This window comes from Pocillopora verrucosa, chromosome 7, assembly GCF_036669915.1.
Source record: "Pocillopora verrucosa isolate sample1 chromosome 7, ASM3666991v2, whole genome shotgun sequence".
Classification (NCBI taxonomy): Eukaryota; Metazoa; Cnidaria; class Anthozoa; order Scleractinia; family Pocilloporidae; genus Pocillopora; species Pocillopora verrucosa.
The window spans coordinates 15,338,367-15,365,014 of record NC_089318.1 but is presented as its reverse complement, the minus strand read 5'-3'; the positions used below and the strand labels follow the sequence as shown (position 1 = coordinate 15,365,014).

The 26,648-nt window shown below is 38.0% G+C and overlaps 2 protein-coding genes across 2 annotated transcripts; both read right to left on the bottom strand.

Annotated features, from left to right (window-relative positions):
• Positions 1-612: 612 nt before the first annotated feature.
• Positions 613-4,332, bottom strand: LOC131774073 (protein lin-12-like). Its single transcript, XM_066170213.1, has 6 exons — positions 4,305-4,332; positions 3,323-3,579; positions 2,986-3,110; positions 2,244-2,267; positions 1,728-1,857; positions 613-1,125 (listed from the first exon to the last, which is right to left on the bottom strand). The coding sequence occupies exons 1-6, from the start codon at positions 4,330-4,332 to the stop codon at positions 613-615; spliced, it is 1,077 nt and encodes a 358-aa protein (XP_066026310.1).
• A 15,886-nt stretch (positions 4,333-20,218) lies between these two features.
• LOC131778623 (uncharacterized) lies at positions 20,219-24,739 on the bottom strand. Its single transcript, XM_059095041.2, has 6 exons — positions 24,663-24,739; positions 23,488-23,744; positions 23,158-23,276; positions 22,196-22,216; positions 21,921-22,050; positions 20,219-21,313 (listed from the first exon to the last, which is right to left on the bottom strand). The coding sequence occupies exons 1-6, from the start codon at positions 24,718-24,720 to the stop codon at positions 20,801-20,803; spliced, it is 1,098 nt and encodes a 365-aa protein (XP_058951024.2). The 5' UTR covers positions 24,721-24,739; the 3' UTR covers positions 20,219-20,800.
• Positions 24,740-26,648: the final 1,909 nt, after the last annotated feature.

Here is a 26,648-nt window from a genome sequence, read left to right as displayed (position 1 = left end):
TAAACATGATACTTAAATTTTCTTTTTAATCTGTATATTTAACACTTAGGTACAACACTTATTTATGATTACTGGCTATATCTTTTTCATGAAGAGGGAATTCTTCAAAAACAAACAAAACTATACTCACAAATTTTCTTCTGGCGAAAAATGCTTATATCAGCGGAGAGAGCTTACATGCAAAATACCTTCATTGCTCTTAAATTTCCTCTAATAAACTTTTAGAGCGCAACTTAGCACTCAAGATGACAGAAAATGTGAGATAATTGCGAATGGCCTATGTTTCACTGCGTCTTAACTTTTCTTTGTCCGCTTTGGAGGGGAGCGGAGTCACAGAGCAAAGGGAACCTTTTTTTCGCGAAACACTGAGGGGAAGGGGGATGATTGAAGTCTTGTTTCACACATTTACAATCCTTGAGGGGGCTTCTAAATTTTTCAACCTTCCTCCTCAAGAATCTCGATACTTTTATATCACGTTTTACGGAAAGGTAGCCTTCTTTGAAAAAAAGCAAATTTTAGATGCTGACGACTGGCCAATGGAGCAGGCCATCGGGGTGGACGCTTCCTTAAGAGGTCTATTGTATATATCACAGGTAAAATTTTAAAGCTATTCTACTGAACGAAAATGTATCCCATGGCTTTAATGTATTTGTCACCATTGTCAGGGTACATAATAGCAACGTTACCGCACGAGTTATTATCGTCATATGATCCTGCGCCACCAAAACCAATTCTTGAATCACATAGATCGCAGAAATTCAAATACTCGTTGGAAACGATCCCAATCCTTGTTTTAGTCACTACACCGTCACAATTGAAGCCCTCCATGTTGCAGTGCAGCTGCAAGGAAGCCTGCGAGCCTATCAGTGTCTTCCACGTGTCCCGACCCAATGAGGTGTTGCGGTATTTTCCATCAGCAAGCAGTGAGTACAAAGATTCAGCCTCTCTGTTAATGACAATAAAGTTGAGCTGGTGGTCAACCTTCATACCGAGACAGATCTTGGAGAAAGGTGTATTCCAGTATGTCGGTAACTTGGTCTCTTGCATGTCAAACCCAGTTTTTCCTCCTGGTAAGTTGAAGGAGTTTTTGTCGCTCCAGTACTGGGAATTATAATGGAAGGTCCTCTGAAACATTAACACCGATCTCTGTTACTTCGATTCAGTTCTCTTTCCTTTCTTATTATGCTTAGTCTGTCACACAAAAGCATTCTAAATCTGATCCCACAATACGACAGTCTGGATATCAGTTCTTTGATTCCATTTTTCAATTATTTGACTCCAGTTTTACGTGATACGAAAATAAGCCCCGATGATGAAGAATCACTCACCGTTTACTCCTGTAAACATTGCATGTCTCAATGTGGAGCGTCACTCAAATTATACAGGTTTCAAACTTCCATAAATCAAAAACGCTTTTGAAAATAAGGACGTATATGACATGTAAATGTCGTCTACACGACCCTCTTAACATACTTTAGGCCGACAAGTTCTTTTATTATAAGAACAAGAAAAAGTTTTATTATTAAAAGTTTTTCAATTCATGCTGAATGGTTGCTCAAAACCAGCGATATTTATTTATTAGAAAATCCAAAAAATCTGCTACATGACTTTTCTCTTGCGAATGCATGACTCCACCACACTCGCCCGAGTGCCCTTTGAGAAAAATGTACTTACAAACTCAACTGAAGATATGACACGTTATCAGTGTTTTGAAAACTTTCAAGTACCTTGCGGCCATCTATTTTCATAACCAGCGTCCATCCACCACCTCCGCATGTACCAAGACTAGTCATAAGACAATACCCTGGAAATGAAACTGAATCCACATTCAAGGAATAGGCGCGGTTACCTTCGGACCTGAACAACAAGAGCAGTTGATTTTAAACTATCCAAAAAACCGATATAGATCCTAATGGTAATTTTAGAGAAGCTATATTCACAGGTTGTATAGCAATCGTTTCGAACTATCAAAGAGAAAGTTTGCGTTTCTCTATGTTATCCATATCGTTCTTCGCTCTCACTAGATAGGATGATCAGGTCAGTGGGCTCGATATCATATAAGGGAACCCTACAGTTGAAATAAATAAATTCAAGTCTTTTTTAAACATTAATCATTCTTGTTAAACGTAAGATCAATATGTGTTTTACCAGTCGAAATTTCCCTCAATAACGCATATTTAGCACTCAACTCAGGAACCTTCAACTTTAGATGGAATATTAGTTAGAAAGACTGGATCAGGGACAGTTCCGTATTCCAAAGCTGGTTTCTTGAATTCAATTTTTAAGTCAGTACATTTAATTTGGAAATCCTGGTTCGTGATCATGACATATGCTCAACTTATCATTGTGGCTTTCAATAGTTCGACCCACCCTATCATAAGTCTGTTAAAGAAATGCTCGAGGAACAGACACAATCTAATAATTCTCGACAAAACTTAAGCTTGAATTGACATGACGTAAGTTGAACGATTAGCTTTGGAAGAGGTCCTTAAATTCAGTCCCTCAGCCTAATTCATCAGTTGCAGTAAATCATTTCACCAGAAGATTGTCACTTACGAGTCAAGCAGATCGCTGCAGCTAGTTCCTAAGGAAAAGATGAGATTGATAAAAAATTGTCGAGAATAAACCATGCCATATATAGTTCCTGACATAAAAATTTTTTTAGGGGAACTTGGACTTCATAAAAATCACTCCAGCAACTTAGTAACGCAATTAGCATATTTTAATCTTGTTCAGAAATCTAGTTCTGAATGGAGTAGTTTGAAAAAATATCTGGGAATTTAAAAAATATATTGTATCATTTTTGCACGAATTTATCCGAATTGACACAAATCCAACGAGTGTAAGTTAACTGTGACTGGAAGTTGACCAAATTATAAGCAATTTGCACATTTGGGAATTCAAATCAGAATTTATAACTCCACTCGAGCGTGTTCACCAGTAGAGCTAGGGATTTAGTATTCATCTTCATTTTTATAGGTATACTTACCTATTTTGCACTTCTTCCCAGTATAACCAAACTGACATACACGTGTACAAAGGTAACCCTTTTCCGTGAATCCATTTAAGCAGGTCGTATTCTGAGGACATGGGTTACTTAAGCAAGAGTTCTGTCGATAAATAACAGACACAACGCATAATTTTTTCAAACTCTGAGAAGAACTGAAGGTATCGTAAACTTAAGCTTCAGTTTGAAGTTCAGAGGGGTTAGTCTGAAACAGACGAAAAGATTACAAATTTTCATGAAAGGATAAATAAACAAAAAGTAACACAGGGAAAGCCAAAGATTACCATAGAATCATATGCAGTCGAAATATCTCACCTCACTGTTTTGATACACAAACCCTTCTCGTGTTACAAGATCTTCAGGGTGCTGAATGTGATCAGAATCACTCAGCTGACACAAAACTTGGTCTTTTATTGGAGGACCTATGTTGTATGACACACATTTGTCGTTCAAAGTGCATCGCCCTCTACAGGAACTACGCATTCCCAATCCCAAGGTTATGTTCTTAATGACATGATTAACAAGTGCTTTGTTATGAAATGGTGAGCCAAACGAGAGCCGCCGGCAATGATCTGGGAAGACAAAAATAAAAAGTCAGCATTTTCTTGGCTAAAAATAAAAATAAAATAAGCCGCCATCATCACGATTTAAAGGAGCGTGGGCGGAGTTAATATGTCAGGCTTCCAAACAAAGGCGCTGGTGGTAAAGCCGATTTGTAGTGATAATTTTAAACTTATCCCACCCAATTGTATGGTTATTCTAAAATTCAATTTAAAATTCTCTAGTTACAAGTAATAGCACTTCTGATGAAAAGGAACCAGCGACTGGTTTTGCTCTTATTCCTTACACTCAGGTTGTTACGGAACCCATCAAGATAATTTTGAACAGCCACATCGTTAAAGTTACTCAAGACCCTTTACAGACTTCAGGGCATATTTTTGCCAAAGCTAGGGACCCTGTTACGAAAGAACAACAAACTGACACAATTTATTCTATTCCTTGCAATGACTGTAACAACGAATACACGTTTGAAAACGCGATTTTGTTTTGCAAAAAAGGAAAGTCAGTTTTATCGGAGCACACATGCCTGACTAACCATACAATTGGGTGGGATAAGTCTAAAACTATCACCAGTAATTGGCGAGCGCCTTTGTTTGGAACTCTAACATATTGACTCCGCCCACGCTCCTCCCCACCTGATGAAGGCACTAGACAGTGAGTGTCGAAAGGTTGGATCTGTGAATTGTAACCTCGTAGGTTGCATTCATTAAATCTTTAAACCAGAGTAGCACCAAACCATGTCTGATTATCCACCCGATTGCCATGTGAACTTTAATGTATTTTACTGGTGGGTCACATGGCTATTCCTTTGTTTTCATGCAAATCAGTCTCTCTAGCCGAGTCGACGACATGACTTTTTGGCAACGACATGTCATTATCAGATATCATAATAAGAAAAGATTACTAAAAATATTGTTATAGGAAAATTTACTGATTCTTCCGTGTGTTTGTTTGAGACACAAGTACTCATTAACTTTCCACATATAATCATTCGATTTCAGTCAAGTTCTTTCATTCTAGTAAGTCAAAAAAATGTATAAAAAGCCACAGTAGTTTTTGAATAGTAAACTAAAAGATTTTTTGCTTTGTTTCTTGCTTTCATTTTACACCTGCATGTCGGTACTTTGTTCACCATTACCAGTGAAGTTTTAGATAAATATAACTGTTAATGGTCTTTCTGGAAAAATTGGTTCTCATGATAGTTGGCAGCTGAGTTTGTGCTCATAATTTTAATTTCCTTTCATACGATAGGTTCCCACACCAACCTTGCATAGATAAGCAGAAATTTGAAGTTGCTTTTCCACTTTTATTTCCTAAGCTGATCTGTTCTAATTACGGTAGTCGGGGGTGGAAGCTGAATAATGGAACCTTGATTATTCATTCTTCTTGGTTTTTTTTTCGAATTATTCATTATTCTTTTTTAAATTTTGTTTGGTATTCATTCTTCTTTACCCCTTGAACGTGAGCCAGATTTTTCCTCGTTAAATTCGATTTCAGGTTTTATTCATGATTATACATTTGATCATAGGTATCACACTGTCGCATCATACTGCACACTACTGCCACACCGTGCTACACACGGCGATCTTTTTGTCAAACTAAGCTGATGTTGTATTTTTCGGTGCTATGGTCATTATTATCACAATGTAATTTTCGCTTTAACGGCAACTAGTCTCTTCCGCAAGCAACTCTATCGTCGCACATGCCTTTCTTGCTCCAGTTATTGATGACAAATCTTTACAAACATAACCTGAATGATGTTTGGAAAAACCACAAAATAAGCAAAAGAGAAAAAACATCTGTATGGAGCTTTTATGTGATGAAGTGGGACTTTGTAGGTAAAAATGACTTATCTCTATTAACCAGCATAATGCTTGTGCTTGTGTTACTTGTGTTCACTCGTTTATAGCTTTTCCGACTTCCTCAATCTGATACTAAAGTTAAAGAAAAACTGTTCATTACAAGATATAAAATAAATTTATTCTTTCTGATATTCTTGATAGAACTATATAGCTCCAAATGTAATATCAGTGGCTGTTTTTGCAAACTTGAGGTCGAACCCAAACTTGCAAGCACGTAGATTGGAAAATCTGTCAAAAGACGACAAAAAAATAACTATGATACCTATCTTGACAGGTAAGATGGGCTAAGTCACGCAATTCGAGGTAATGTAACAATGACTAGCAGGTTTCAAAATCAACTGAAACATTTCAACAACAGCTCAAAACGTCAAAAGAACGTCAGTAAAAACCGAAGAAAAAAGACACAGGTGTTAAAAACAGGAGGAGATCATAGCGGACTGTTGTCGAAGATAAACTTAACAAACACTAGATCAATGTTGGTCACGTTGAGATCAATTAGTACGAACGTGAAAATTACAAAGCTTTAGAATCTCCTTGTTCATTAAGTTCTCGTGATTTCGGCAATGTGATTGCTACATTTCCAGTTTCATTTTAAGAGTTAATAAATACTGATAAGAAATACGTGACCCAGCCCGTTTATCCGGTCTACCCATTTTGAACAAGGAAAAAGTATCTTCAACATGTCTGGTTATCAATCAAAACAGCTGTAAGCGTGTTGCTGAACGTCCCGACCTAGTGCTGAAAAACATACGAATCCTCATCGGACCCTTCGTCGGATCCTTCATTTTCGACGAGTCTTCTGAGTCAATGTCACTGTTATCGCCACCTTTAAACAGTCGTTCATTCTATCCGCTTTCTCTTGGGGAGCTACCTTGTAAGATCTCAATCCGGAAGCATCATTAATGATCTCGTCAATACGCGCACGGTCTATAGTGGTGTGCGGTGAGTTCCTATCGTCTTGGTAAGCCTCAGAAAAAACGAGCTTGTAACCAATGTAAACGTTGTCGAGCCACAAAATGTACACGAAGTTGTCAATAAACGATAGTTCTTTTCCCTTTCTCTCCTTGACGAGGAGATCCTTTAAAAGCAGGGCAAGGAAAAACTGCCAATGTTCTCTTCTGCGGTTGAGCTTTACAGCGATCACTTGCTTTGACTTGAAATAATAGAGGGATGAAATGGATGAAAACGGCAGCTCTCGGTCTTGCTGTTGTGCGTCATTTTGGCCCTCCATCAAAGCGTTTGTTTCAACATTGGAAGAAGGCTCGCGTTCTTTTAACGAAAACGATATGGCATAAGGAAGATGGGCAGTGTCTTTTTTCGCTCTTGTCCCTGACAGAATGTTGTCTGACACTTCTCCTTAGAGATGTTGCAAATTCCCTCATGTCTTTTGTTTCCTTAAGGGTCATTCTCGCTATTCCTTTTTCAATCAAAGTTACAGGTGGCTTGAGAGGAGGAGAGGAATCCATGGCTTTGTTCGGGTAATAGATCTTAGGGCCGGTGAAGTAATGGAAATGACCTCGATACATTTTCTACTCAAGTTCTCTAACACAAGATGCTCGTACGAGTGGATCCAGAGTCATCGTGAACATATTTAACTGCTGTGTACCTTTTATTATTTCAAACCTTGATCATTAAAGCAAGCCCTTTTCTGAGACATAAAATGGAGATCGCTATCCTGATCGATGCCGAGAATCGTTATAGACAAGAACACAGACAGTGGTTCTCAGAATGGAGTAGTTGTGTTATATTATCGTAATCCTCACTGAAGCGGACCCTACTTTAGATCCAAAAACTTGATTTTGCCTTTGTTTTTCCATGCTGATTTGGCCTGTTCATAGTTTAAGACATGTTCATTACCGTTGCCGAGGTTGATCATCTCAGTGCAATAAATAACGATTGCAATTTTTGCGCGGACATTATTTTTTGTAAAAATGAGCATGCTATCTTTATCGCACGCAGCTCTGCCAAAGCGTCAATGAACCGAACATAAGAGCCTTTTTTTCGCTCTTTCAGGTGGCTCACCTTTCGCTCGCACACCAATCCTGAGAAAACAGAAAGAGTAAGTGACGTCCACAGCGTGAGGTAAATTTGGAAAAAATGATGTATGCTGCCGCACCGGCGGCGATCGACTTACCATTGACAGAGAAAAAAAAAACAATCTTTGTAAACCATGTTGAAATCATGAAGCTTGGAAACTCAGTACCAAACTTTGACTCAACAAGTGGAGATTTAATTTTCATTAAGAACAGGACATCAAATCGATAAAATAAAGCACAGGCGAAAGGTCAAGTCGGTTGGCTGTCTATTCCCAGCGGGGATGTACGATATTTTGGAAAGTTGTCTCCAGATGAGTTACTCTAAACTTCTGGTGCTAACTTCTGGTGCTAACTACATCCTTCAAAATCAATTTCTCCAAATTTATTTTACTATTACTCGATCATAATCGATCTACAAGGGAATTGCTTCGCAGCATTTGTAATTGTTGACTTGATCTGGACGTAGTCGTTTCTCAAAGGCGATGCGCGCCACTTTATGATCATGATGCGAGGAAATTTCTTACTGGAATTCTCTGATTATTTCGTCGAAATACGCACGCAGAATGGAAATCCGTACCTCGATTCATCCTTCCGGCGTCTCTTTGGGGATTGGAACCTGGATAGGGAGAAAGAAAAAAGGGGGAATAGTCAAAAAAGTGTTGTACTGATGTCATGAAGAAGTTTATTCGAAGTTTCTGATTCACTTTTCATTGTTGTCATCATCGTATCACAAATCGATCGCAAAATCTGTTTGGTACTGACCTGCTGGTTGACCGCCTTGGACGGCGCCGTCTTTCAGGTGACCAGGTGCATGAACGTTTGCCGAGGGAAAGACTTTTATCATATCCAAAGCATTAAAAAGATAGATTCGAATAGACTTGAAATCGGCGCACAAACCAATATAGATATAAAATTGCCTTACCATTGATCGCGACTTCTTTTTTTCTCTTTCTTGCTTTTACCCATTATTACCCTTTCGAGAACCGACCAGACACAAACTCGCGAATTAAACGTCAAACGGTGCCATAATAGCACATTTGACAGGAAACCTGTCAAGCTGCCAAGCTGTGAAGTCGTCTTACAACTCGAAACACTTTCGGCTAGAAGTTTCGCCGGGAGACTTTTTGCGTCGCTTGTAGTTTTACTCTGCACATTGTTGATTTCACTTAAAAAATAGTTTCTGAAGATATATCAGAAAATACATAAACAAGGCAATCAAATAGGAAAGTGGTATTTATTATTCCATTGGCTTGACTACGTTATTCATTATTCCCGAGGTTTCCAAACCCAATTATTCATTATTTACTTTTAACTTAAACCTCGTTATTCATTATTCAGCTTCCACCCTCAAAGATAGGTATATTTTCAATATCACAGCTGTGAATTCTCACCTAAGTTTCCTATTTTTAATGGTCTAGAGTTTATTTCATCCTCTTCCTTAATTCTTATAGATGGAATATTTAAGCAGAAATCGTTTACTTCAAAGAGACCTTTTCCGCTTCTTTTGTTATACTGTTCAAATATGGTAGATTTAGCGAACAATGGAACCTCACACCAGTTCATATTGAAGCAAGTACTTTGTAAAGCTTTCTCGATTACATAGACGACTGGGTGCCGACTACAAGTTTATTTCTGACTCTGACATGATGTATGTTAGAGTGCGCTACGAATAAAAGTCTACTGTGGAACCAAAAGCGCTGTCCTATCCTTGTCGTCCGTAAAAGCTCATTTGAAGTAGATCGTCGTGTACCAGGAAATCGTGACGAGTTTCCGTTCTCGCAAGCCGAGTGGTCTCTACCGAGTTTTTTTCTCCCGTTATTGTACGTTTCTCGCGAAGTCCAGTTTAATGCACGAAAACCTAACGTCACAATATATATATATGTTATTTGCCGGCTGGGAGGTCCGTATGGTGAAAAACTGTGACCGAGGTCTTGAAAATACTGCCCGAGGCCGTAGGCCGAGGGCAGCATTTTCAAGACCGAGGTCACAGTTTTCACCATACGGACCGACCCTTAGCCGGTAAATAACATATTTATTGTTTTTAAACTTGACGAAATTCTTTCCGAAAGAACCCGAATGATTTATGGACGTAAATACGGCAAGATCTTCCATAAACTGAACAATTTTTGAGTGGGTAAATGGTAGTTAAAATAGAGGTGATGCAAATTTAAGAGAGATGCCTCAGCGAAGCATTTTCATTTCCGTAACGATAAAGGTGATTTAAAAGGCTTCCAAACAAACTTTGAAACATTATTTTTACAAGTATCTGTCACAATCTGACACCTGTCAATTAGAGAGCGCGCAAGAAAAGAAAAAGAGTAGGAACATTTGAAAACAAACAGAACTAGTTTGGCAGGGACTGTCACGACAATGTTTTCTTCAAAATCAGTTAATGATCTAACGGAAAGTATTATTCACTCTCATCGACGATTCATTCATGTACGAAGATTTACCTCTGTTCATTAAGTAAACAGCGAGGAAAGTAATTGTGAGTAAATTCATTTTTTTTATTTTGAAGTTGTGAGAGTTTGCTCGTTTGTTTGCTGTAATGGCGTGTTTAACTCTGATCTTTCCTTCACAAAAACTAAATTCGAACGGCACACTCCAACGAGACACAAGGGAATGTAATGCGGCCTTTTCTCAAAAAATTCCTTCAATTTGTGTTGTGCAATTTAAGGTACAAATGTCCAAATTGAACGGAATTGGAAAGACTCACCAGGAGCGTATATTTGTTGTAGAACTTAAATTAAAACTTCGCTCGCTCTTTCACTATGAACAAATTGCTCGAGAAAATTCAGATATTAAATGAATGAAAGTTCCATCGTTCAGTTTAACTGTAACCAAATACCTCACGTTTCAACTTTCTGGGTACTTTTTGTGAACGATTAAAATTAATTGCAGACGGTTTTTAGGCCGCTTGTCAACCAACGTAATGACACTATTGTTTATACAAATTCATTCTGAAACCAATATTTTTCTGTCAACCAAAGTGATTTGATAGAGAGAAAGAGAGGATTCATAAGTTATTTATCGGCTTGAGGTAGTGACCGACGTGTTTGCTTAAAAATACTGCCCAGCCGGAAAACGAGGTATATTTATGAAAAATGACAACGAAAGTTGGGATGTACTCGGCGACTCACGAATGCGTTACCGTGGCCCGTGGGCAGAGATAGGAAAATACTGACCGGGTAAAGAACCAATCAGATTGCAAGATTCGTTACCGTGCCCTCTAAAAAAACAATAAGTTATATATGAAACGAAGGTTTGAAAGACATAAAGAATAACACTTGGGCGCGCGTAGATATGGAATTTCTCTTCGAGCGTTTTACTCGATAAATCACGAGTGAGCGCAGGGAGTGAGATGTCTAGTTGAACACGAGAAGAGAAATTCCATATCTACAAGCAACCATGTATTATTTTGTTTATCATATAAACACAGTAGCTTTACTGGGAAGAAAAAGCCGACTTCATTAATGAATGAAAATAAATGAATCGACAATCCTCGAATAACAATCGTAGAGTGTGTTGGCGCTGACTCTTAAGATGGCAAAATGTGTTGAATCATGATTACAAAAACAACTATGGTCGTAATTTTCAATTCACAAAATTCACATTTATTGACTTTGTCCTTACCGACAGTAGAAGTCTTTCAGATAAAACGGCCAAAATCTTCCAGTTGTCGATTTTCATTCTCGGACGAGAGAAATGCTAACACCAAGGCCACTGAATACGCAACTTTCGGTTTTTATTTTTCACTTCTTTCGCACAGATTACTTGTCCTTAAAGATTATTCGGTCCTTGTCGGTGTTTGCCAATCTTGCCTTAATATCTCGCTTCACACGAATTACATTTAATTGGAAACAAGGTATCGTTGGTTGATTAAGTAGGCCTTTGTTTACATCACTTTAAGATCTTTAGATCTTTTTTCTGCTAGTGACACTGCTGTATTAATTGACAGATTTTCGTACTAAGGTTACGTAATGTGGTAAATTCAAAAAATAAAATAATAAAAGTATTAAGTTAAAAGAATTAAGCAATGTCTGCCAGTAGCGAAAACTATACTATACAGTTGCAGTTACCACTGACAAGTTACGATTTATACTCTTAGATTCTCAGTATTTACGAGCGTTTGATCGTGGTTTTCCTCTTTTTTTTTTTTGGTTGTTTTTACTTCAGAAAGCGGAAACCTGCTGACATGTATAAAAAATGTCCATTTCTCGTCTTCTTTGGAGCGGCCGATGGAAACTTCAAGGAGAAATACAGCGTCACGCCATCGTGATAACGTACATGTTTATGACAAATGACCGGTGTGAGGATAGTTTCGTGCAGATCAGCCGACTTCAACATGTTTTTAATGACATACAAAAGTAGAGGCAGGCTCGCAGAGATTTTTACACATTTAAAAAAATAGAATATTTTAACCAGCTAGGTGGGTAGTTCAAGAATCGGTATACTTTTGGAGAAATTCAGATAAACGTTTTCCCTGTTTTACCCGACAACAAAAATGACCGAAACTGTACCGAGATAAATAATCTATTGGTGTGTTCACATTCACTCCCAGGGAAAATTAAATGTATTAAAGTGAAGGCAAATGATGTCACTATGTATGGTAGAAGTGCCAATTTGTAATTTTGTATTTAGCTTGAGATAGAGAAATAAACATTTCACTCTTTTCTTGTGACGTTTTTGAATGAAAATGAGGCCTCAGGCCTCGAACAAGCAGCCGTTGTTACTATGGCCAAAAGAGTGCTGTAACTCTTAAAATAGGCATTTCTGTGCATCCCCCCTGAGTGCCTAGCTGAATGCAAAATTTGAAGGGGGTTGAAATTTTCATTTCCCGAGATGTTTAATTCTTACAGAGACTTGCTCTTAAGTAACATTAATGACAATGGCAATCGTTAGCGACAATGTCTGCCAGTATCGGCAATAACAGTTTGCAGGTATAATAAGGTTTTTGGCGACGAATGACTGTAAGTGATGACTTTCTTTCAAACAAACAGTTGTTAATTTGTTCAATGAAATTCGAAAACTTTCACTCGAATTTTACACGAGAATGCGAAAAAGAAAAGAAAAAAACCAAAAAAGGAAGGAAAAACTCATGGCCGTTGGCGTGTAACTAAATGTAAAGGTCTTCTGTCTAAATGAAATTACCATTCACATCACAACAGAAACTAAAACGACTCGTTTGGTGTCAAAATTTTCCCATTAAAGCACAAGTATATATTCCCCAATTGAAGAAAGTCTTGAATACAGATTCACTATCCATAAGCAGTTCTTATAAATCAACCTAACTAAAGATTTATGGCGTCTGTCACTAAAAAAAACAGCAAAAAAAGGGGAAGATTGTAAAAGAACGGAAATCAATTAAGGAAGAAAAGCTTGAACTCTACCTACCTTCAAGCGTAAAAGTCGTTCTCCAAAAGAGAGCGGGCACAAAAAGCAAGAATTTCATGGGTGACGAACTGAATTTCATTCTCGGATTTTCTTTGAAAACATTTGTTCCAGATCGCCCTTGCCAACTTAATGTAACTGCAACGAACCAATTTTTGAGTGGCGCCCCGATTTAGGAATTAGACTGTCGGATACTAATCACCTGTTTTATCGAAAGAAGAAGAACAAATTATAAATTAAGGAAACTCATTCATAAATGGAGAAACTAAATATTGATATGAAATTGAGGAGGAGATGTCATGCCGTAAAGTTAATGAATGAAAATAAATGAATCGACAATCCCCGAATAACAATCGTGGAGGGCGTTGGCGCTAATTCTTAGATGGAAAGATGCGATGAATCATGATTATAAAAACAACAATTGTCGTAAATTTTCAATTCACAAAATTCTCATTTATTGACTTTGTCCTTACCGACAGAAAAAGTCTTTCAGGTAGACGGCCAGAATCGGCTGGTGGCAAATCTTCCAGTAGTCGATTTTCATCCTCAGCCGAAAGAAATGCTAACACCAAAGCCACTGAATACGTAACTTTCGGTTTTTTTTTAAGTATAATGGTTTTCTTCCCCCTTCTAAGAAAGTTTGAACCTCACTGTCTGTCAACGATACGGAATTTTTAGCGTTTTAGTTCCGACAAAAAACTTGTATTTAGAATCGTGAAGGCTTTGCCGTTCATTCACCAACCTGACCGAGTGGCGCCAAAGGCGAGTGATGTGTCAGCAGCTGATTGGCTATATCATCACACTTAAAAAAAAAATAAGATATTTTTTCTCGTGTGTTGTTACCGGGCTTTTCTCAAGGCCAGAAATCCCTGTATAACACCGCAGTTTATGTGATAAAACGCGGTACAACGTCATAGCTACACCAGCCTGCTACGCGGTAATTTAGAAAATGCGATATCCCAGCGGTTATCGAAAAAGCCCAAATGATGACAACAATTACACAAGTTCGTTTCAGAGTTACAGCGTGCCTGAATCTTTGCCTCAGCAACAAGGCGAGAAGTCTGTCCACACTTATTTCGCTCATCGTTAAGAGAGAAACTAAAGAAAGAATATAGTAGCTTAAAAAACTCATCTTCAGAGCATGGTGAGAAAGTTTCCAATCCTCACGAACTAAGGACAGCCAATAAACAACAGACGAGGGCTCTGATATGAGACCGACGCAGAGATCAGTTATTGCCAGACAACGATACAACAGTTTGGCAGGCGGATGAAGAGAAGATTCCTTGCTAAGGGCGATTAAGATCAGAGTATTGCCAAAAAAGCCCAAAAGGAAAAAAAATGTTAGTTCTTGCGATGATCATCAAATGGTTGTTTATATCATCTTTCCAGCCGGTAACACAAACTATGTTTTCCAATGTTTGGGTATCTTCTCCGACATCTTTAGATAGGTTTGCTCGCACCATAAATTCAAAGACAATTTGTATATTTATATAAACTTCCTAGAGAGGTTGTGAATATCTTTAAAGATTTTGGCTTGTATGTTTTCAAGATTTACATGTCGAGGTTTTTTTTCGATGACATGCAATATTGCAGTTTAAACGGCTTTACTTCGTGTCAAGAAGAAGGTCAAATTTCGCTTCGAATTATCGAACAGACTCTTTACACAGAAAAAAAATGTTTGTCTTTTTATGAGGGAATGTATTTTGATCACCTGCTATTTTCAATCACTTTCCTTTTACCTCCATTGCGGTTAGCCGTAAAAACATAGTCAAAAACGCCCTCCGATTTAAATCAGAAAGAAATTGTTAAAATCAAGATGGCGAAATCAGTCATTAAAATTTACAGTCAGTTAGTTTAGTTCCACCGATGGTTTTTTTGGGATTTGTCAAGAAAATTTGGATACTGGAATATCTCTGTCACTTTATAATTCGTTTGCATATTAAAGGTCGACTCCTTGTTAAACCTCTCGCCATTGCACACTTTAGTATCCAAGAATATGAATTCGGAGTTTGGTATTTCAGCCGTGAATTTGGTTGTATCGTGGTGCGGTTTGCACGTCTGAAAAATTCTTCTATTTTGTTTTTGGTTTGTACTCTACAAACAGAAAACGTTGTCATAATACCAATACTCTTCCAAACTAATGGTTTATTTGTGCTCCAGTTGTTAATACTTTTTTTTTCTATTTTTGTTAAGAAAATAGAGGTAAAAGCTACGGCCACTGCCGTTCCATGGTTTTCGCGAAACAGCATTGCATTACCAGATAATAAAGTGCAAAGCGCACTGGTTGAACGTAGCTCTTTAAGAACAAGTCTCTGTAAGAGTCAAACATCTTGGGAGATGAAAAATTTCAACCCCCCTTCAAACTTTGCATGCAGTTAGGCACTCAGGGGGTATACACAAAAATGCTCTTTTTAAAGGGTGCAGCACTTTTGTAGCCATGGTAACAACGGTTGCTTGTTCGAGGCCTGGGGCCTCATTTTCATACAAAAACGTCGCAAAAAAAGAGTGAAATGCTTATTTTTCTATCTCAGGCTAAATACAACATTACAAATTGGCACTTCTAACATACATAGTGACATCATTCGTCTTCACACTGACACATTCAATTTTCCCTGGGAGTGAATGTGAACACACCAATAGATTATTCATCTCGGTACAGTTTTGGTCATTTTTGTTGTCGGGTAAAACAGGGAAGACGTTTATCTGAATTTCTCCAAAAGTACACCGATTCTGGAACTGAAACTACCCACCTAGCTGGTTATAATAGTCTAGTTTTTAAATATGTAAAAATCTCTGCGGGCCTACCTCTACTTTCCATAGGGGCAATTCGCGAACGAAGCTCAAAAATCAGATATTGCATAATTTGGCGATGTTTACATCTAATGTTCTCAACAACAAACGTTTCAGACAGAAGATTTCCGCGCATTCTGAAGTAAAAACAACCAAAAAAAAAAAAAAAAAAGAGGAAACCTTGATTGGACTCTCGTAAACACTGAGAATCTGAGAGTATAAATCGTAACTTGTTAGCGGCAGTACTACATGTAAACCCAGTCGCCGCAATAGCAATTTGTACGACTCGCGCGAAAATCATCATAAAGTGGAGACTTTGAACAACTTAGTATCCCTGCAGTACAGCAAATGGAACAGGGATTTCATGAAAGTCAATCTCCAAAAATTTAGCTTCAGAAATCTTCTGACATATATGAAAAATATCCATTTCTCGCCTTCTTGAGAGCAACCGATGGAAACTTCACGGAGAAATACAGCGTCACGCCATCGTAACAACGTACATGTTTATGACAAATGACCGGTGTGAGGATAGTTTCGTGTACATCAGCCGAATTCAACATGTTTTAAATGACATGCAAGTATAACGGTGTATCTTCAGAGGACTTCGGATCGCTCAAGTTCTCGTGAAAGAAGGTGCAGCACTCGGAATCTGGATGATATGCACACGATTTGAGGTATATGTTTGTAGTTACGTCGAGTAGTCCTCCATGAGGGTTAATCAATTTTTTTAAAAGATGACGACCAGAGGCGAGATTTCTCTTCGGGATATTGCTCATAAGATAACATTCTTTCAAAGCCTTGCACGTTTCATTTGTCTGAAACGTTTGTTGTTGAGAACATTAGATGTAAACATCGCCTTTAAAAAGGGCGTTTTTGTGTATACCCCCTGAGTGCCTAACTGCATGAAAAATTTGAAGGATGGTTGAAAATTGTCATTTCCCAAGATGTTTGACTCTTACAGAGACTTGTTCTTAAATGTGTGTCCTAGAGGCCTTGGTTACATGCGCATAAAATAATGATGATCATGCCCGTCATAATTTAATAGCTCTATACTAATCCGCATACCGGCCATTCACCAAGGCACCTGAGGTGTCGATTCTCGTACAATAAATGTTCGAACCTCGTAAACTAATGTTCATAACATGTAAAGCTATTGTCAGAATATCAACAAATAGAAGAACTAATGTGGAGTTTTGTAAATTACGTACTTAGGCCCGAGTGAAAAAAATTTTGCCAATCTTCAAAGGAGCCGATATCCTGCATCGGAGGCTTCCAAATTTTGGCAAACCAAACAAGTTTGTTTTTTAAACCATTGAACCGTCATCGTCCGTAAAACATGTCTAGATAAATTCAAGAGGGAAAAATACAGTTTTGTCCGCTAGTGTAGTCTTTCACCCGCGATGGCAGGACACAAATTTTCTTCCTTGTCCATCTGACCCTCAGTTTTCGTTTGAGGGAAACGAGGAATTTAAGCGAGTGTCTGACTCGTACCCTAGCCCACTCACTGGCGGCAATTTGAAGAACAATTGGCTTCAACGAGTAGCTCTCCTTCCACTGGAATTATCGAAGCCAGCACAAGTGGTGCAAGCTGCAACCAAAAGATCGGCAGGATAAAAAGAAAGCGAAGTAAAATACATGGTTCCAATCCCGAACCATAACTCCGCCGGACGTGGGGACCTCGATCAAGGACAGTTTCGAAAGCGAGCTCTATGTAAGCGTAGTCTTCGTCTTCTACGTCGGAAAGCTGATACTAGCCGCATAGAAGCCTGCTGATAATGTACCAACAATGTAAAAACGCTTCTTTTTTTTTCAACTGCTTGTGCAGCAGCAACTGCTCACAGCGGTGCATGAATTCGTTTTTGATTGAAATATAAACGACTGTGAATTTTCTCATCCCACTGCTCTGATACATAAACCACTCTCTAGGAACAAGATCCTCCGGATGCTGGACGTGATCAGAATCACTCAGTTGAAATGAAACTTGGTTTTTTATTGCAGGGCCTACGTTGTACGACACACAGTTGTCGTCCAAAGAACATCGCCCTCTACAAGAGCTACGCATTTCCGATCTTAAAATAATTTTCTTAATCATATGACCAACATGGGCTACGTTATAAACTGGTGAGCCAAACTTAAGTAGTCGGTAAAGATTTGGGAGAAGGTACAAAGAAGCATTTTCTTCGCTTGGGCATCGGTTGCTTTACTAGTTTTCATGTGGTTCTCGCCAAGTTAAGCTTGATAACACCAATTGCGAGGCAAAAGTCGTTCTCCTTCCCGTTTCCCCTTTTCAGGAAGCTTGGTGTTATTTACTCGTAGTTCCTATCGGCTCTCAGGGAAATGCAATTAGCTGTTGTCATACCTTCGATTTCAATTATACTGGGAACCTCTTTCATTAATGACGTGCTTAATTGCTATTCATCTATATTTGTGAAAATAAGCCCTCATAATCTGAATAAAACAATATAATATTCACTAAGATGCGACGCAAAGATGGCTTATTAGCATACCCACCATGATGAAGTGGCACCATACTCACTCAGAAAGTGAGTAGAGCCTGGCGCCTAAGGTGCCGATTCCCGCACTAGAATACTTCGATCCTCGCAAACTAAGTGTCTTGGTACTCAACATTTATTCCCAGATCTCAGTAAATGGAGGAAATTGTTGAATATTTTGTAAATTACAGACTAAGAATATACCCAAAAAGATTGCCCGGTTAACACATTCAATTGGCCATCCAATAGAGAGAAACAAAAGCAACAAATTTATCTCTTCTAACTTTTGAAGTAAATTACAAAAAAAATAACTCATTATAACCCTAACCTCTAACCCAAAAAAGGGCGTTTAAAAAACAGATTTCACGAGATCACAAGCTTGCCTTCGCCTCTCAACGAGAGCCTTGACAACAGATTTACAACTCATTTACAGTTTGTAGCCTCAGAGTGAGTTTGTGACAAGACGCCCGAATAGTGAGGGGAGAAAAGATAGAGGGCGGAAAATAAAAAAGGCTTGAAAACATGTCAGAAAATGCTATGCACTTTGGCCTTTCCTTATCCTGCAAGGTAAAACCGATTCTCCAAAGGGGAATTAACACGATCACCAACCATTGTAGGGATCAAGAACTAAATTTCATCCCAGGAGTTTCTTTAAAAACTTTCCATCCAGATTTTTGTTGTTAAATTGCCTTAGCCGTGATGAGTAAATTTTTCAACGGCCCAACGATTTACGATCTATTATTATTTCATTATCAGACAACCCGGTGCTCATCACCTGTTTGAAAGAAACAAAGCCAAAACAATTCATGCCAATCTTTCTTTCAGGAATAAAGGGGGTAAGTTTCTAAAGAAACTGTGGTGCTGCGTCGGTGGGAGAGTATAGCAGGTGATTTAGTGTTAACAACTAGGTTAGAAACGTAAATTGGCCACCGTAAAGAGTTAAGGAAACCCATTGACAAATGTAGAAAAACAAAAAGAAGCTACTCGAAATTGATTGCAAAGACATGCATCCTCAGTTGTCCGTTTATAATATTCAAGCTTTGCCTTAAATAGAGAGCACTTTTTTGAACAATTGCCTATTGCACATGTACATAATTTTGTAAATTTGTGTTTCAAAGTGAGTTTTACGTAAACGTTCAGGTGTTGCCCAGCAGACGGCGTCCAAGTGTCGAAAATACAACTCTGGCATTGTGAATTATTGTGTACTATGGATGGTCATCCAAATAATACGACTCGGTGAAGTGGCCCGTGTGGGTACAAAGAGGCATCTGGCTTGATTATGATTGTAAATCCGAGCTGTTAGTCAATCAACATGCCGTGACAGACCTTGATGATAATGTACTCCAGTAGATCGGCAATTTGGTCGCATGGCGATCATAGCTGATGTGGCAATCTGGGAAGGTTTAACTGTTTAAAGAGTTCCATTATTTGGACTCAAAATAAAAGTTATTCTAGAGACATTTTGCAATTAACGGGAAAATTTCACTCTGTCCTCCCTTTCTTTAATCACCGCAGCCAACATTGGAGGCTTGATCTAAAATCACATCAGTTTACGAAAATATCTCAAGCAAATCTACAAACACGTTAAAATGCATGACCATGGCAATTATTCAATGAAAGTGAAAAGATAAAATATGGCTTTAAAATATGAATGGCGGAGGGCCCCCTTCACAGTTTGTCTGTCCTTAAGAGAAACGTGATAAAGAGGTTCTTTTTTTCACCCGCGAATTGCAAGTAGGGTTCGAGTCGACATCACGTCCCTAAATTATAGTTATTTATGATGAAACAATTTTGAAAACCACAAAACACTTCATAGAACCACTGAGAGAGCCTACATGACAGCTTGTTTTTGTCAGCATTAGGTCACAAATGAAAATTTCAAAGGTAAGCAGTACCAAGAGAACATAAAAAGGTTGCGATTTATCAGACTCAAAAAATCGCTTTATGAAGGGGGATCGATGACACTTTAAGCCCTCTAGTCTTAACTTTGCATTCCGAATGCATAAATAAAGGATAATTAACTAAAAATATCAGTAAAAGTAAAGCAAGTAAATTACTGCACTGAGTTTAATCCGCTAAAATAAGTGTCGAAGTGTAAGACGCGATGTAGCTTCGCGACGACTGATAGCAACAAAAGTACCCATAACTCGGCTTGCCATTGTCTGAACCACACAAATCAACCTGCACCAACTCAACGATTAGGAAAAGAAATAAACGTAGTGCCATCGATTTTCTCTCTTCTGTGAAATTGCGCTATTTTCCGCATTTCTTACGAAAATGTAACCCTGTGCTTCCGCTGCGATCAGAAACGTGATGGAATATGACATGTTTGTCTTTTCCTTATTTGAGACCTCAACCGTGTTTATAACGAAAGCATCTGCGATAAAATGGCCATGATATAATGAAGAGCCGCTTTGGAGGGGAGCAAAGGGATCATTTTTTGGGTTGACACATTAACAATCCTTAAGATGGCTTTTACAATTTTCAACAGTCCTCTACAAGAATCTCGATGGTTTTATGTAACGTTTACGGAAAGGTAGCCTTTTTAAAAAAGCAAATTTTTTTTAGATGCTGACGACTGGCAAATGGATCAGGCCATCAGGGTGGACGCTTCCTTAAAAGGTCTGTTGTACATATCACAGGTAAAATTTAAAAGCTATTCTACTGAACAAAAATGTATCCCATGGCTTTAATGTATTTGTCACCATTGTCAGGGTTCCAAACAGCAACGTTACCACACGAGTTATTATCGTCATATGATCCTGCGCCACCAAAACCAATTCTTGAATCACATTGATCGCAGGCATTAAAATACTCGTTAGAAACGATCCCAATCCTTGTTTTAGTCTTTACACCATCACAATTGAAGCCCTCCATGTTGCAGTGAAGCTGCAAGGAAGCCTGCGAGCCTATCAGCGTCTTCCATGTGTCCCGACCCAATGAGGTATTGCGGTATTTTCCATCAGCAAGCAGTGAGTACAAAGATTCAGCCTCTCTGTTAATGACAATAAAGTTGAGCTGTTGGTCAACCTTCATACCAAGACAGATCTTGGAGAAAGGTGTATTCCAGTATGTCGGTAACTTGGTCTCTTGCGAGTCAAACCCAGTTTTTCCTCCTGGTAAGTTGAAGGAATTTTTGTCGCTCCAATACTTGGAATCATAATGAAAAGTTCTCTGAAACATTAACACCAATTTCGGTTACTTCAATTTAGTTCTCTCGTCATTCTTAATATGCTTAATCAGTCACACAAAAGCATTCTAAATCTGATCCCATAATATGACAGCCTGGACATCAGTTCTTTGATTTCATTTTTCAACTATTTGACTCTAGTTTTCGCGTGATATGAAAACAAGCCCCGATAATGAAAAATCACTCGGCGTTTACTCCTGTAAACTTTGCATGTCTCAATGTGGAGTGTCACTCAAACTATACGGGTCTCAAATTTCCTTAAATCAAAAACACTTTGGGAAAAAAGGCCTCATATGACATGTAAATGTCGTCTACACGACCCTCTGAACAGACTTAAGGCCGACAAGTTGTTTTATTATAAGAATTAGAAAAAGGTTTATCATCAACAGTTTTTCAGTTCATCCTGCATGGTTGTTCAAAGCCAGCTATATTTATTTAATAAAAAATTAAAAAAAAAATCTGCTACATGACTCTTCTTCTGCAAATGCATGACTCCACCACACTCGCCTGAGTTCCCTCTAGGAAAAAATATACTTACAGACTCAACTAAAGAGATAGGAAGTTATTAGTGTTTTGAAAACTTTCATGTACCTTGCGCCCATCTATTTTCATAACCATCGTCCATCCGGCACCTCCGCACGCACCAAGACCAGTCATGTGACAATACACAGGAAATGACAATGAATCCACATTCAAGGAATAGGCTTGGTTGCCTTCGGACCTGAACAACAGGAGCAGCTGATTTTAAAGTATCCAAAAAAAAACCGATATGGGCCTTGATGGGAATTTCAATGTGGCTATACTCACAGGTTGTATAGCAATCATTTCAAACTAGCAAAGAAAAAGTTTGCGTTCCTCTATGTTACCCATATCGTTCTTCACACTCACTAAGATAAGATGATTAAGTCAGTGAGCTCGATATCACATGAGAGAATAGTTGAAATAGGTAAATTCGAATCTTTTTTAAACATGAATCATTCTTGTTAGACGTAAGATCAATTTGTGTTTTACCAGTGGAAATTCCTCTTAATATAGCATATCTAGCACTCAACTCAGGAACTCAACTTAAGCTTTAGATAGGATATTAGTAAGAAAGACTGGATCAGGGAGAGTTCGTATTCCAAAGCTGGGTTCTTGAATTCAGTTCGTGATCATGACATATACTAAACTAATCATTGTGGCGTGAAACAGTCAGACCCACCCTGTCATAAGTCTGTTAAAGAAATGCTCGAGGAACAGACACAGTTTAATAATTCTCGACAAAACTTAAATTTGAATTGACATGACGTAAGTTGAACGATTAGCTTTGGAATTGGTCTTTAAATTCAGTCTATCAGCCTAATTCGTCAGTTGCGGTAAATCAGTTCACTAGAGGATTGTCACTTACGAGTCAAGCAGATCGCTGCAGCTAGTTCCTAGGGAAAAGATGAGATTGATAAAAAATTGTTGAAAATAAACCATGCCATGTATAGTTCCTCACATAAAAATTTTAGGGGAACTTGGACTTCTTAAAAATCATTCTAGCGACTTGGTAATGCAATTAGCATATTTACATCTTGTTCAGAAATCTAGATCTGAATGGAGTTGTTTGAAAAAATATCTGGGAATTAAAAAAAAAAACTATTTTAGAGACCAGTTGTCATGCTTCACATCATCAAAATGGTCCCTTTTCATTTTTGAACAAATTTATCAGAATTGACACAAGTTGATCAAATTATGAGCAATTCCTGCATATTTGGGAATTCAAATCAGAATTTAGAACTCCACTTGTGTGTGGTCACCCGTAGAGCTAAGAATTTAGTATTCATCTTCATTTTTATAGGTATACTTACCTATTTTGCATTTCTTCCCAGTATAACCAAACTGACATACACAGAGGTAACCCTTTTCCGTAAATCCATTTAAGCAGGTCATATTCTGAGGACATGGGTTATTTAAGCATGAGTTCTGTCGATAAATCACAGACGCAACTCAGAAATTATTGAAACTCTGAGAAGAAGAGAATATATCCTAACCTAAAGCTTCAGCTTGAATTTCAAAGGGGTTAGTCTGAAAGTCGATGAAAAGATAACAGATTTTCATGAAAGGATAGATAAACAAGAAGTAGCAGGAAAACCCAAATATTAAGATAGAATCGTATGAAGTCGAAATATCTCACCTCACTGTTTCGATACACGAACCCTTCTTGAGTAACAAGATCTTTAGGATGCTGGATGTGATCAGAATCACTCAGCTGACACAAAACTTGGTCTTTTATTGGAGGACCTATGTTGTAGGACACACAGTTGTCGTCCAAAATGCATCGCCCTCTACAGGAACTACGCATTCCCAATCCTAACGTTATGTTCTTGATCACATGGTTAACAAGTGCTTTGTTATGAAACGGTGAGCCAAACGAGAGCCGCCGGCAATGATCTAGGAAGGCAAAAATACAAAAATCAGCATTTTCTTTTTTCACTAAGGTTACGCAATGAAATTAATTTTAAAAAAATAATAATAAAAGAATTAAGTTCGTTTCTCAAAATTAAGAGAACGATTACGTAACGTCAATGAATATAAGGCAATCGTTATAAGCAGTGTCTGCCAGTAGCGAAAACTATACTATGCAGGTGCAGTTTAGTGTCACTACAAAGCATATTTGTCTCAATTATTATGATAGACCCCAAGTGTTTTTCCAGTCTGGGGCCAGAACCCACGCACGGAAGTCCTACGGGCCTTTACAACATGAGCCAACCGAAACGAACATTAATGACAATGGCAATCGTTAGTGACAATGTCTGACAGTATCAGCAATAACAGTTTGCAGGTGGAATAAGGTTTAAGCGACGAATGACTATTAGTGATGACTTTCTTTGGAACAAACAGTTGATGTACAAATGCTTCTCTGATTAATTTGTTCGATGAAATTCAAAAACGTTTTCTCGAATTTTACACAAGAATGCGAGAAAGAAAAGAAAAAAAACCGAAAAAGGAAGGAAAAAATCATGGCCGTTGGTTTGTAACTAAGTGTAAAGGTCTTCTGTCTAAATGAAATTACCATTCGCATCACAACAGAAACTAAAATAGCTAGTTTGGTAACAAAATTTCCTATTAAAACACAAACTTATATTCCTCAATATTGAAGAAAGTCTTGAATACAGATTCACTATCCATAAATAGTTCTTATAAATCAACCTTACTAAAGATTTATGGCGTCTATGACGAAAAAAATAAAAAGGCTTTAAATGTAACAAAAGGCTTTAGATGTAACTCGTGAACAGCAAAAAAAGAAAAAGGGAAAGATTGTAAAGGAACAGAAATCAATAAAGGAAGAAAAGCTTGAATTCTACTTACCTTTAAGCGTAAAAGTCGTTCTCCAAAAGAGAATGGGCACAAAAAGCAAGAATTTCATAGGTGGAAAACTGAATTTCATTCTCGGATTTTCTTTAAATACACTTGTTCCAGATCGCCCTTGCCAAATTGATGCAACAGCAACGAACCAATTTTTGAGTGGCGCCTCGATGTAGGAATTAGACTGTCAGATACTAATCACCTGTTTTATGGAAAGAAGAAGAACAAATTATAAATTAAGGAAACCCATTTATAAAATGGAGAAACTAAATATTGATTTGAAATTGATTTCTTACACCTTACGTTGGATAAAAAGCTGCCTTGTGAACCATTTTCTTTAAACGCATGGAAACAATTCAGTGATCATCCTCATTCGTAAGTCCTGCAGGAGTGGAATTTTATGCAGATTTTCAGGTGTAACACAAATAACGGCGTCTACATAACCACGATGCACAATATAAATCTGGCTTTGTCAATGAACCCTGGAGCGAGTATTTATAAGAAGAGGAGGAGATATCATGCCCTCAAGGTCATCTTAAGAGCTTATCATCATCATATTTCCACTTACTGTTATGTATGACCGGCTGACAGGTTTTTTCCCCTGCTCTCTTTAATTAGTGGGCGAAGAACAAATGATGGTTGAGCGTCCAAAGGAGCTAGCTTCGGGAGGGCTGCAATTGACAATGCAAACACCAGCCGTTAGGTTTTCGTTTGAAGGCAGCCATCACCCACTTTTGAAATAGTCAGGGCGTACAAAGTGGGTGAATATTAGATAGATAGATAGATTATTTATCCACACAACGCCTAGGAGCAATCAGCATACTAGTTTACGATGCGCACGCACAATTACAAAATACTGAAAATAATGAAAATTACATAAGTATAAGAGACTATAAACAATCATGTGCAGGGTACAGTAATAAATTCCTGTCACTGTGCTTCGCATATTAAGGTATTTAACAATATTTATATCTCGAAAAGACAGAACAGAAGAGAAAATTGCGCAAAACCAATATAAACCGCGAAATCTAATGAAGTTTAATATGTTTTTATCTCGTCGCGGAAAAGAAAGCACCAACCTTTGCAGGCGGGGAGAACTGAATTTCATTACTGTAGTTTCCTTTGAAAGATTCGATCCAGAATTTCATCGTGAGATTTAACTTTCGCATGGCGATTTGAAACATCAAACTATCTACTAGCGCAAAACTGTATTCCAGTTTATGGAATCTCTTTCTTAATTAACTTTATAGCTGTTTCCAAACAAGTTTCAACGTAATAAGGCAGTTATTGTACAGTTCATCGATCTGCGACTGATATTAAGCAGGTGTTTACTGTCTAGACGCTAGCTTACTCAACTAAAAAAAAAATTTATAGAATGTTGTAAATAATTGAGCGAAAGAAAAATGATTCAAAATTATGTTAAAGGACTCCTGCATCTCATTTGTTCGTTCCAGAGTTTCACGGTTTGGTCGGAAGAGCAGTAGTGTCGATAATTCCTTGTAAATATTGCCACAATGTTTAATTAATTCTCGTTATTCTTGCATGATTTTTAAATAAAACGTTTTGGCAAAGATTCAGGTGGCGTGTAAGCGACGGCGTCTTAGTGTCCACAGCATAAAATTACATCATTATTTTAAAAAACTCTCTGGTGTACAAAAATAGGGAAGATCTCATTTATAACCCCAAATGGTCCTCCAATCCTGGAGTTGTTAAAAGAGAAGTGAAAAATTAAACATAAGTAATGTATTTTTTCCCATTGGTGAAATAGACTTACGGAGACTCCATAGGGTTTTTACCAAAGCTTGGCGCACGCGCCAGCGTATTGTTTTTTTTTTAGAAAATCTTTATGTTTTCGCTTTTTTTAGGCCACTAAAAGCCATCGAAAGGGCGATGAGCAAGGTTTGGGACTGTCGTTTTCTGTAGAAAATATTATCAAAATTATTTTCGTTATTGAGCTAAGGCTCCACGAAGGGAGGCGCTCGCCAGTGA